The 13,505-nt window shown below is 31.0% G+C and overlaps 1 protein-coding gene across 1 annotated transcript in view; it reads right to left on the bottom strand.

Annotated features, from left to right (window-relative positions):
- Positions 1-2,027: 2,027 nt before the first annotated feature.
- Positions 2,028-13,505, bottom strand: part of LOC145333767 (uncharacterized) — a 38,438-nt gene continuing 26,960 nt past the window's right edge. Inside the window, exons 9-10 of the mRNA XM_080178997.1 lie at positions 5,573-5,633; positions 2,028-3,113 (exon numbers count right to left, since the gene is read on the bottom strand). Of these exons, the coding sequence (XP_080035123.1) occupies positions 2,991-3,113; positions 5,573-5,633 (184 nt within the window). The 3' untranslated portion in view covers positions 2,028-2,990. The remainder of the gene's footprint in view (positions 3,114-5,572; positions 5,634-13,505) is intronic.

Below are 13,505 nucleotides of genomic sequence, written 5' to 3'. Positions count from 1 at the left end.
CCCCATCACAATTTTGTATTTTTATCATAAATAATAGCTAATAAAAATTATAAGATGTAATAATTCTAATTTTCATATTTGCTGTCTTCCAAAAATTTGAATTTTTAATAATAAATTTTGATGAATTAATTAAGTATCTTTTTACCTTCATTATAATTGTTAGAATGTACAAAAAGTGTGACTTGGAGTGACTCCGCTACGGCTAGAGCATATGATTTTGCCTATATGGACCGTTCGGGTGACGGTATTTTTTCCGGTTGTAATATTCAAATATAAATCTTTAAATAAAACAACAGTACGTATCTTTGTGTGTATCTCATAATCACGCTAACCACTAAATCGACGATGGCATCCTTTCACTATAAGTTACCACTACAAATATTGAACCCCCCCCCCCCCTATTTTTTAAATTTAAAAACAACCCTCAACCGCCCCTAAAGCCTTTACGGGCGTACCCGCTAGGGTAAATATTTTGGTAAATTTTCTTTTAAAATATTTTCTAATGACTGTTCTTAGCTGTGGTGAACCCGATGGGAGGTTAATTGAGAGTTCAATATTATAGAGTCTTTATTGTTACATATTAGTTTTATTTCTCGAACTTTTTCGAAATATTTTTGTAAAATTTATTTTCTAATATGTACAAAATGATAAGATACTTTGGTTAAAGAGGTATTTTAGTGGTTAATTGTACCTGTACATATAAAACTTATGTACATTCTTGGTGTACTAGGTGTTTGTCCCCATCCCGCCGTCTCAATCTAATTAACTTGTGAATTAATTAATCAGGAATGAAGGATCTGTCTTTCTTAAATTGTTTTTTCATCCAAGACAATTTTTAAAAAACTGTCCTCAAATCTAATTGACAAAAAGAACCTCTTTGCTTTATGTAGCGAAGAAACTTTACTATTCTCTTTGTCTGTCCGCATGTCCTTACCAAAAGGAAAAAATAATTTTATTAAAGATTGATTTTAATTTTTTGATTCTATGCTTTTATTTCATAAAGATGGCTGTAATTTCTTATAGAGCTTTCAGATGCACTGAGTAACTAACTATCATATAACTTAATTTTTCCGTCTGTGAATTGTGAGCAGCAGTAATAATCTAAATTAAACAAATTGACCTTATATTATCAAAAATATTTTTAGTGGATATATTATTACTTGGATATTACACCAGAATTTAATGCTTTCTGATAAAGTAAAACTTGCATCAAGGCTAAACTAACTTTTCCCCTCTTCCAGTCCCTTTATCGCATCCATCCCCTCCTAATGTATGAACGAGCTGACCAATAAACAAGTTCCGAGTTAGTACTCTAAATTGACGACAATTTTCCCCTGTCATAATACCCACGTATATTCTACATCCATTACTATTTTATTAAATCCAACGCTGTATTCTTAATATTCCTGTCCTATAATGAACTTTCATGTGAGATTATAAAAGTTTTAGTATTTTCAATTAAGAATCAAGTGAATGAACATCAAGGATGAAAACAACCATGACATTCAAAGTAAAAAAAAATTTAAAAAGACTTTGCCATATATCTAAAGTATTCTTACTTTTGAAAAATCAAACAAACCATTATTTATTTTTGCCCATACTTATTTTCATCATTAGTAGCAAACCTACTCTACAATTTAAACTTGTTCGTTTGTCAGCTACGTTTAGGGGTAAACGTAATTTTCTCTATTCCTTCTGTTTGTTATGACTCTTTTTCCTCATAATTGCTTTTATTACTTTTCCAAGAGCTTCGCTTCTTATGGATATTGTCATCCTTGTAAACAAGCTTTGGGTATAGTCCCTTTCGTAACATCGCACCTTATGGGGCGATTCTTCGCATTTTTCACCGTAGCTTTTCTTCTATTTATAGTCTTTGCGGGGGGCTTTAACCCTTCGGGGAAAATTACCTAACCCTGTGGGGCAATCACCTAACCCAATATAACCTAACCTAACCTAAAGTAACCTATAAAAAGACATTTTAAAAATACGAAGAATCGCTGCTTGAATTTTATCATAGAATAGTTTAATTTCAATATATTTAAGATTTATTAATGTAGATTTTAGACATTATAATGTAAGTATTTAAAAATTACATATGATGAAGAAAATATGAACGACAGCGTTCTCTTTGTATAGAAAAAATCTGAAAAAATGTATTATGTAAATACTATCTCGTCCTCTATTAGAGCTAGAGGTCTAAAAATTTCTGATTAAACATTTTTGCTTCTTTCAGTTACATATTTTTTAAAAAATATATTTTTTAATTTTACTGTAAAAGACAGTATAGCCTTCTCTATTTTAAACAAAAAAATGAGAGTGAGACAGAATTTTTTTTCAGTATGGTTTCTAAACAAATTAATATCCGCTGGATTAGAACCGATTCTCAGCCATACTGAAAAATCACGCATAGCAACGTTTTTCAGACAACTTTTCACGAATATTGAAATAAAAATCTTAAGACTTATTCAAGTTTTAATCTTATAATTTTTCATTTATTATCCGCGAAAAGCTGCCTATATAACGATGCAAAAAACAACTATTAAAAAATAAATAGTAATTCTAACAATATCATCTAAACCAACCGATACTACATATTTATAGAGAAGTTTTGCAACAATAAGTTATGTTACAATGTAGATTAATATTCTTACTTAACAATATGCGAAGCGTTTTTTATAATCTAGCATTCTCAGGAATTTTTAGTTTTTTTCTTTCATGATAACAATTACAGCATTTCATATGATAAAATAGATTTGTATTAGAAGATAATTTTGCATTCTGTTTTCAAAATAGTTTTTTTACCGGAGAATATCCATTCCTTTAGTTTTAAATTTAGCTCTACAAATATAATAATTAAAAACAATTTAATTATATATAAAACAATAAAACATTAAAGAAACCATAATTAAATGACTTTTAGAAAAGTCAATGGCGAATTACTTAGTTGCCCTTCATATGCCCTTTCATTGTTATTTTATTTATTTCCAATGTTATATGTTTTTAAATGGTAATAATAATATAATAAATGACAATAAATAAATGGATAGATTGAAGCTGGAGAGATGATTTGAATTATTGCACAGCTGAGTTGAACATATACACTTACTTCCACTCTGAAATAGATAGATAAATATTGAGATAGACAGAAAGATAATGAGATAAACAGTAAGATATAGAGATTGATAAGAAGAAATGATGATATATAGACAGATATGGATACACTAATAGATATAAAGTTAGAAACAAAGAGACACTTTTTCTTTAAAAAATAGACAGAAGATTTATATTAACAATTATACAGAGTGATTCAAAATAAACTGAGTTTTCCGATTTAGAAACAACCAGAAGGAATACAAAAAAATAATTATATGTCCTTGTTCTCTGTAAAAAAAAGTGCATACAATTTGTTTACGGTGTTTTTTTATTATCTCTAAAAATGCGGCATTTATAATAGGTACATAGTTTAAGTGAAAAATGTTATGTCAGAAAAATTAAGATAACTCTTCCATTTTGTATAAAAAAAATCTTAAAATTTCAACATTAATTTAGGAAAAGGTCTAAGCACTTACTGAGTTTTAAAGGTGAAATGCTTTTTAGCTCCAAACAAAAGCATTTTTAAGAAACGGCAATTTGTCATTTTTTCATATTTCTTGATTGTAATGCATTTGCAGTAAAAGAATTTTGTTTGATAACGTGGCTTATAGTAAAAAGAAAAAAACCTTTTTATTTGACAAAAAATTTCTAATTATTATGACGGATTATAAAATATAAGCATACTTTGTCAAGAGAGAGCATAGATTTTGAAGATTGAATCCGTTCATTATATGGTAATCCAATTTATACTGTGATAATTTTAGTTAGATAAATTGTATTTTTAAGATGTTAAATATCTTGAATCTGTTGAATAAAAACTTTAATGAATACAGAATATGTTTGGTCATTTTTTAGAATGGCAGAAATATTTTACTTGAAATAAATCTACTTATAAATACAAAATAATAGACGAAAAAGTCACACTTTTTTAAATCTTTATGCTCTAAAATGCGCGGTTGTTTTAAGAGATATTACAAAACACCTTTTCTAACTTTAACGTTTTTTTTACAGAGAACTAGGATCTTTTATTGTTTTTATTTTTCTTCTGGTTGTATCAGAATATCTTAAAACGTAGTTTTTTTTCTGAATCACCCTGTAGAGTATGCAAATTCTTGGTTACGACAAATATAAAAATTGGATTTAGTTCAGTTTATGGTAAATGTTTTCTGGGAACCAATATCTCAAAAATAAACTATGAACTTTAAAGACTGTTAGCTGCCAAACAGCCCACACATCGTTCTAAACGCTAAAAAAACAAATAATTCATTTGGACGAGCAAAGATCCAAAGGAAGAGCTAAATAAACACGCATAAAAAAAAGTATTTATCGCGCATTTATGTGCACTGTGCATTCTGTCAGTTACAATAATATGCAAGTATATCACATACAATACATTCTGCCGTTTGGCAAAAAGCAGCCATAAAGTTTCCACTTATCTTATGAAATATTCGGTAACAGCAACATTTCACCGTGAAATGCACCAGATCCGAAAAATACATTTTTAAAAACACATTAATGTTAGCTAGACATTATCAAAGCGTTTAACTGCTCTTTTTGCTACGTCAAAAACAAATTGTAGATTAATTTTATGTATAAGAGATGAAAAAGATTGAAAGTACCACATTCTAAATATTGTTGCCAGAAACAGACATCCTACTTACGTCGGCTGCTAGGGTTGGCAGCCGCTGTAACAACAATTTTATTCTATAAAAAAGTTTTTGTTTTTATGTATGCGTATATCCCAAAAGATCTTTTGGACGGCTGCACCGATAGTTAAACAATTTTTAAAGAAGTTTTTTATTGATTAGGGAAAGTTTAGACTATCTATCGTGTGGTATAGGGCGGGAGTTTGCTACTATTAAGAAAAAAGATATATTTGAAACGAGGCGGGGGACCTACTATCTTTATGAACTATATGAGACTTTCTTTAAACGGAAAACTCAATTAATTTATCCGCTTGCGAGATTTTAACGGACTTACAATAAAACCTTATTTCTTTATGTTAAAAGGTGTAAATCTTAGCTACACACTGTATTACTTGTAAAATACAACTCTGATTGTAACCGCACCTATTTCGGCTCACGGACCTTGAGTTTTCAAGAAATTGTAAACTAAATGAGTTTTCTACCAAATCTATCTCTATCTATCTTAATATTATAAAAGGGTAAGAAAACTTAATGTAAAAACTAAGGAATAAACTTTAATTTTGGCTGTGTGAAGCTACTCTATAATTCAATTTGTCTATCCATCCATCCGTCGTTAATGCATTATGTTAATTCTATTAATCTTTACATTGAAAAAAAAAATGGCACTTTCTTAACTTTTAAAGTGTATGATTGCTATGCTTAGTGAGAAATAAGAATAAGTTTAATTTTGATAGATCAATACTAACATGCCAAATTTAATGAAAAGGGATATTCGTTATGGACGGACGTACCAACCCTAATTATAAAAAAAACTTCGCCTTGAAAAACCATACCTGACTACTCCAGAAGCAAACACTGAATTTTTCCCCACCAGTATATGTCTTCTCACACATTCTAAATTAAACAAGGATGACAACATCCATAAAAGTAAAGTTATCAAATCAAAAGGGTGTGAAAACGAACAATAACTTTTGTTTAGTGTTAGAGCTTTATAAGCAGAATATTGATTTGTAAGTCTAAACAAAATTGTACATTAATTTGTTGCAAAATACATACTTTTAGTTTTAGGATTTGACTATAGAGATAACTATCTTATAATATTGTACCTTGTTGTTCATTATTCTAAAAATCCGATACAAAAGGATAATTATATCATACAAAAATGTTTTGTGGAAAGTTAAATACCAGCATATTTTTATTGACGTACAGACTTTCTAATAAATATGATAAAAGCATACGTTTGATACATACTTTACATACTGACAGTCAAACAAACGTATGTTCGTTCATTAGATAAATGTTTACAGTGTTGCTACACTACTAAAAATATAAGAATTAAAGAACCATTAATTCATCCAAAATAAAAAGGAAATCTTATAGTATCGTTCAATAAAATTCTAGTGAAGAGTTGTTACCAGGTCTCAACAGCCGCAGATGAGCCGCGTGAAAGCCTCAGCTGGGTGTCTTAAACCTGTTTCTAAACAACTAACCATCATTTCGGAACTTTAGCAATAAAGCATTGTCCAGCTGAGGCGCGGCTGCCGAGACCTGTTTTTTATTATGTTTTAATTGTGCGATTTTTGATAAACAGAGTGCATAAAAGGTGCTTTCACTCAAACGTATTGCTTTACCATCGAAACTCCTGCCAACGCCTATCTTCGATTTAAAAGAAAAACTTTAGCCATGCGGGGATCCTTTCTCTACATGGTATTATCCCTTCGGGGATCATCTGACCTTTAGTAAAATGAAATTAGCATTATAAATAATCAATCAAAACTTTAACTATAGCGTATATATATTATAAGCTTAATTCTGTAAAAAAAAACCTCATGCTTCCAATGTTAGACCTAAAAATATTACCAAGCTAATAATATCGTGTTTTTACAGTTTTTGTTCACTTAAAACACTTTACAGATGTGGCAGTAATATCACACATTGTGTATTGCAAGATTTATTAACTAAAGAAAGTTCCAGACCACAAAAAGAAAATTACAAGAACAATTTTATTTTTATCAGCAAAGCTTTTGAAATGAATAATTTAAATCGCTTTTGGTGCATTGAATTTCCATATTAAATATAATCTAATCTTTTTATTTTTGCTATACTTTATAAAAGTAACAGGATGTCTAGTTGTCAATCTGTTTGTTTGTGGCGGATGATTTCGCTACCCGCTGAGCCGGTATGGTTTTCACTTACAGTAAAGATTCTAAGAGGTCAAGAAAAGGTTTATAACTATTTTGTAGAAGGATAACACCACCCTTCTAAGAGAAAAAATATTCTTCCCCTCAACTGATAAGTTATTTTTCTTTTAAGTCAAAATATAAAGTTGATGGTTAACTCTTACCCCCCTCCACACCTCCCTTTAATCAAGCGGCCCTAGAGTCCTTAAGGGGCTTAGCCGATTGTTAAAAATGTGTCATTTTTTTTAGTATTTTTTGATTTCTCAAAATGTTGTATGAAATTGCAAAAGGGCATGTCCTCTAAAACTTTGTTGACTACAAAACAGCCTTCCAACCATGTTTGTGGTCCAATATGTGGAGGTAAATAATTCTGTAGAGTAGCTCCACTCATAAAAAATTTAGGAGGATAAACAAACTAAGTTTCTTATTTTAATTAATTATCTTATGCTACAAAATTGAAAATAAAATGTTTTGGAGAAAACATTTTAGAGAATATTGAAGATGGATTATAAATTTATACAGGAAGGGACATTAAGCTTTTTATTACAATAGTTCCCAAAGTTTTATAATAACGTTTTCTTATTCGTTGGCTTAACAATTATAATTATTGTTCTAAATTTAATTGATTTGTTCATTAAGTTGAGTGTCCAAGCGTTTAACCACTAATTGTAATCTACAGAAGAATTACTTTTGTGTATCGTTTTTGGGGTTGTACATCAATTTAATATCATCAGAAACGATTGGATACTGATAGTTAACATCATGATTTATAAGGAACAAGGATGACAACATCCATAAAAGCGAAGCACTGAAACGGTAGGACAAACGGACATTAACACTTATATAACATCAAAACTGAATAATCAGAATATATATGTATAAAAGTCGAAGCCAAATTGTGAGTAAATTTGTTGAGAACTGCTTGATACAGGATAATGTGTATGGACATACTTACATTTTTTATGACTTTATTATAGAGTTGCTTCGCTTATAACATTATACTTTGTTGTCCCAGGAATCAACATATCAAAAATCAGATCAATCGGATGATTAGATCACATAAAATGTTGTTGTTAAAAAAGTTTTAAAAATCAACATGTTTAAAATGGACGTACTTGTAATGATTAAAGAGTTGCTACGCTTTCTAAATCGTACCTAACTACTAAAGGAATCACCATGCAAAGTTTGAAATCGATAGGACAATTCTAACATGCCTAAATTAAAGAAAAAAGCTATCCGTGTGTGACGGACGTACGGACCGACCCTAATTATAGAAAAGCTTTGCTTTTAAAAATCACCCTTCTTTAGGTAATAATTATTGGTTGAAAGGTTATGACACAAGGGTACAGATATAGGACAATGGCGAGAAACAAGGTTGTTTTGACGTGCTTTTGTACTCACCGTCATAGGGTACAAAGGATATAAGCAGAGGAGACCTTTCCCAACCCTCCTTCAGGGTTGGGAAATCAGTGCAGTGGAGAAATTTATCGAAAAAAAAAATCAATTATTCATTGTCCAATCCCTGTTTTTATGTACACGTAGGAAAATATCTGAAAAAGTTTAGAAACACAATTAATCAAAACTTCAAAGCAGAAAACTTCCTTTTGGATATTTAGTGGTTGTAACACACTGATTTTACTAATTCTTAAGAGTACTAGGGGCTCTTAAGTTGTGGTGGGGGGGGGAGTCGACCCCCCAAATTCAATTTATAGTTTTGAATAAAAAAAATATAAGAAAATCTGGGGAAGCTACATTTTTTCTTTGGGCATTTTTTCTAGAGATGGTGTTGGTACCCTCCCTCAAAACAGTTATAGGAAGCTACACTGTAAAGGAGAACCTTATTGATTCAGGGGTGAGCGAGATCATCTGTACATACAGACAGACAAACAGAGCATGTTACTTGTATCTAATGATAATAGATGCAACCCTAGCATCATGAGTAATTTTGTATATCATCATTTGAGATGCTTATCCAATATTTTGTCCATTGTCTCATCCCTCAAGATCACTGATTAAAAATAAAAATATTAAAACTATCCGGCTTGCATATAATGCAGGATATGTGGTTATCCGGCTAGATATTCGTTGATTTGCCGGATAACGAACGTTGACCAGATATCCGACAGGATATCTGGTATTAGAAATCAGCCGGATATCCGGAATCTGGTATCCGACAAAAAAAAAGTATCCGGCCCAACCCTAGTATAAAGTCAGTATATAAAATAGTAAAGTGAAGTGTTTGTAATAATCTCCTATTTTGAACCCTTGATTAATCCTTTGCAAACATAAACTTGGAAATTGGTTAAAGATTTGGATGGACAAGAGTATCTTTATGGACTATCGTCTACGGGTTAGAGGCCTCTAGGTGCATAGGTGCATATGAGGGAATAGAGGGGGGGGGGAGGGGAGTAAGTCGACCCATTACCTTAAATTTTGTTTTATAAAGAAATATATTTTTCATACTTGGAAAATAAACTTTTTGACCATCATACAGACGTACGATTATGTATTAAAGAATATCCTAGCTTTTAGAAATATATATTTTGTATAACATTTTATTACACAAAATTGTGAATAAAAGCATCAATTTGTCAAATTTAAACCCACAGAATAGATTTGTCAAATTTAGGCAATTCTATTCAACACAGAGAATCAAGGACGTCAAAGCCTTTCTCTTTATGGAGCGGGGGGGAGTGGAGGTAAATGAGATGGTTTAAAGGAATAAATGTACAAAATTGTGGGTCCCACCCTTGGACATCCCTGCTACGTATGTTACATAAATTTTTGAAAATTTTAAGAAAAATATAATATTACAGATTTCCATTTATAGGACATGCATTTAATTGAGATACTTTTTATCTACCTATTTTAATGCTTTTTTCCTGTTTCAAACTATAAGTTATATTACATAATAATTTGTAAGGAAAGAAAAAACAAGAAAGTATAAAAATGTTTGTTAAACTTTTGCTCCTTACATCTACTAGGGATACATAAATGTGTTTCTACGTTTATACAAAACGGCAAAGTTTAATTTTATTTATTATTTCTTTGTAAATTTACATGTTTTTGTTTGTTTAATTATGTTGGAGGTTTACGTTGCTATTTCCCTGTCATTTATTGGACAGGTGGTTTTAAAAAAAAACATTCAGTTAGAAATCTTTCTCAACCCAATAAAAGGAAAAAGTCTACTTTTTAAATCCGAAATATATTTCAATTAAAAAATACTCATTATCAATCGCATCTCTTAAAGAAGTGAATCAAGCAAAATTAGCTTGGTCGGTTTATGCAGTATGATGGGAGGGGATGGGTACGGCCGTTATTTTAGTAGGCTACAATGTTTCCTTTATTAGAGAATATAAAAATCTGGTGTAAGATCCAAGTAATAAAAATTCCATTATCATACCCTTTTTTAAAGAAAAATATGTAATTTTACCTCATGTTTGTGATGAGCTGTATGCAAAAGACAAAGCTTTAGGCATTTTATATAAACATAAGTGTACAACTTTGTATATTACCAGAGACTAGACACGTTTTTATTTTCAAATACAAAGATGAATCTATCTTCTAGTGTCTTATCCATGGTTGCTTAGTATAAACAAGTGCAAAATTTTGTTTGTCCGGAAAATTTATTGATTCTGGGATGATACAATGGACAAACAAATAATTTTCCCACATTTCTTATGATCTGCTTTGGAAGCTGATAACTATTGCAAAATAAAAGGGTTTTACCATTGCGAAAGTGGACACTAGTCCAAAAGTTTTATAATAACGTTTTCTTAATTGTTGGCTTAACAACTTTGGGGACTTTTAATGAATTCTATTGGTTGGTTCATTAAGTTGAGTGTTCAAATGTTTCAACCATTGTAACTTAGAGTGGGGGTAGTTTGTAAACAATCATTGAGATGTACATCAATTTATCGGTCATGTCTTATCACTTTGTATCTCTGACTTTTACATTGTAAATTGCCATTAGCCCTTACCTCCCTGACAAAACTTGGTTTGTTATCGAATGACAAAACTTTTCTCCTACATGTTATTTTATGTTATTTTGCAATGGTACTTTAACTTTTTAGTTAGAGATTACTTTTTAAAGCAAAACTTTTTACAATTATTTTTATCATACAATATATATATATATATAATGAACAATTACAGAAAGTTTCTATTTAAGAATAGGGATTTTCTGGCAATTTAAAGTTAGCGGGACGCGACAGGTACTAGGTACTTCTGGTGCCAGATATACCTATCAACGGCCTTTATAAGTCATTAATAAATTTTAGGAAGGCGTCAAACACCTCCCATCCCCCCAGGTAGGGTTAAAAACCTCAAAGGACGTGCAAAAAAGGTTCGACTGGCTTTTTTCTGACTTATTATCGGCTGTGGGATTTTAGCAGTCTCATGATTTCTGATAGAGTTGCCGAGCCTTTGTCTAGCTAACTATTGTCTTCTAATATAGCTGCCAAGACTTTCTATAAATTTGTCTAGCTAATTGTTCTGATACAACTGCCGAGTCCATCTTTAAATTTGTCTAGCTAACAGGATTATCATAAATCCGCTTCATGTCAATCTGCTTTCCAATAATCTATAATTCAGTAATATAGATATGGCTCTCATAGAAAAATTGGTGATACCTAATCGAATACAGAATAAATCCCCCACATCTTATTTTGAAATAAATAAGTGGGAGGAGGGATGATACATATTTTTTTTATTATTTTCCATTTATTTAAACTTTTCAAAAATGCACCATAAAAAGCATAGTATGTATACTAAGATATATAAGTTTTCCGGAATTTTAATGTTAGGGGGAGATTTGAAACCTGCATCAAATTTAAGGATTTTTTATAAAATTCGTTTTTTGTATAATTCTTTATCTAAAAGCGGAAATGCATTTTAAGTTAATTAACCCATTAGTGCCGAACCGGGTTTTAAAACCCGGTTCCAGAAAATGTAAAAAAAACTGGTTTTCGGCTTCATAATTGCATCATTCTCAGTATGAATCCCCCCTCTACTACCCTGGCTTTCATTTCCCCCTGGAGCAGGTAGTTTTGCTTACTTCTGTTTGCCAGTATAGATCAACAAAGTTTGAAAATCATGAAAGTTCAAAATACCCCATCTAACTTTTTTGTTTTTATAGTAAAGTCGCTGATTTTTTTCGTTAAATCTAAAGTTTAATGACAAGTACATCTATTTGTGATTTCGTTTTATTTAAATTATTATTTTTTATATGATTTTTTTATCGTTTTTTTACGCCCTATATAAGCCCGGTTCGGCATTTCCATTTGGAGTCTGAAATTTTTATTACCCGGTTTCACTAATAGATCTTTTTTGACAACAACAACAAAACAGGGTTTTTTACCCGAAATCGCCGGCTAAATACTAAATTTGAAATAAATTGCTTCGTATTATACTTGTAGCTCTATAGATTACATGAGGTTGTGTAGTTTTCAATTACGGATCGTATCAAAGTTCTAAAAAGTGTTCATCTCACTTTTGGCGTTCAAAAATTACATTTTTCGATTTTTGGTCAAAATAACCGGGTTTTTACAGGAAAACCGGGTTTTAACGCCGGGGGAAAGCACCAAAAACGGGTAATAATGCCTGGTTGGTATTTATGGCCGAGCCGAACCGGTTTTTTTTGCAACTTTCCTGTGCACGCCACTAGAGCAAAAGAAAAAAAAACACATATTCTGTTTTGACCATTATAAAGCTTCCCTGAAACTTTCAGCTCGATCGGCCCATAAAAGTGGCGCTCGGCACTAATGGGTTAATTTTGACCAATAGGATAGGTGGATTTTAAACTACCTGCGCTCTAATTGGTTGAACGATGTACGCCATCCAATCAGAGCGTAGATTTTTTAAATCCACCAATCACAGATGCCAAAATTAATTAACTTAAATTGCATTTCCGCTTTTAGATAAAGAATTATAGAAAAAACGAATTTTATAAAAAAAATCCTCAAAATTTGATGCAGATTTCAAATCTCCCCCTAACTTTAAAATTCCGGAAAACTTATATATCTTAATGTATACAAAACAATAAAAATATGTAAACAAAATATAAATTTAAGTTACATATAGCTCGTGCCCCTCTTTATTCTTTTACTTTAATTACATAACCATTCTGCAATAGTTATCAATAAATAAAACTACAAAATGTTTTAAGTGGCAAAAATGTTTTTTTTTGTAAAACTTATCACTGTGTAGTGTGAAGATTTGCTTTTATATATATTTTCTATCACATTATAAAACAAGGATTGACAGCTTTAATGGCTCGGCAGCCGCAGCATTATTACGAGTAGCTTATGGAAGCCTTACCGTCAGCCGCGTGGATTAAAATGCCACAAAATAAGTCACAGTCGCATTCACCAGCGCAGCTATTAGAATATCCAGTCGCTTTTTTGTCAAACCTTTCATATTTTGTGTTGCGTAGCTAGCATACAATTTTCTTTGTATGTCCGTCAGTTCTTCAGTCAGTCCGTCAATACGTCCGTAACGCTATTGGGGAAACGTGATTTACATTCTACATCTTTCCATTTAGTTTCTTTGAATTCCATATCCATATATTTTATAAAACTAGTTTTTT

This window comes from Acartia tonsa, chromosome 12, assembly GCF_053477335.1.
Source record: "Acartia tonsa isolate MP-2025a chromosome 12, ASM5347733v1, whole genome shotgun sequence".
Classification (NCBI taxonomy): domain Eukaryota; kingdom Metazoa; phylum Arthropoda; class Copepoda; order Calanoida; family Acartiidae; genus Acartia; species Acartia tonsa.
The sequence above is the reverse complement of the archived record's forward strand: the minus strand, read 5'-3'. Positions and strand labels throughout refer to the sequence as shown.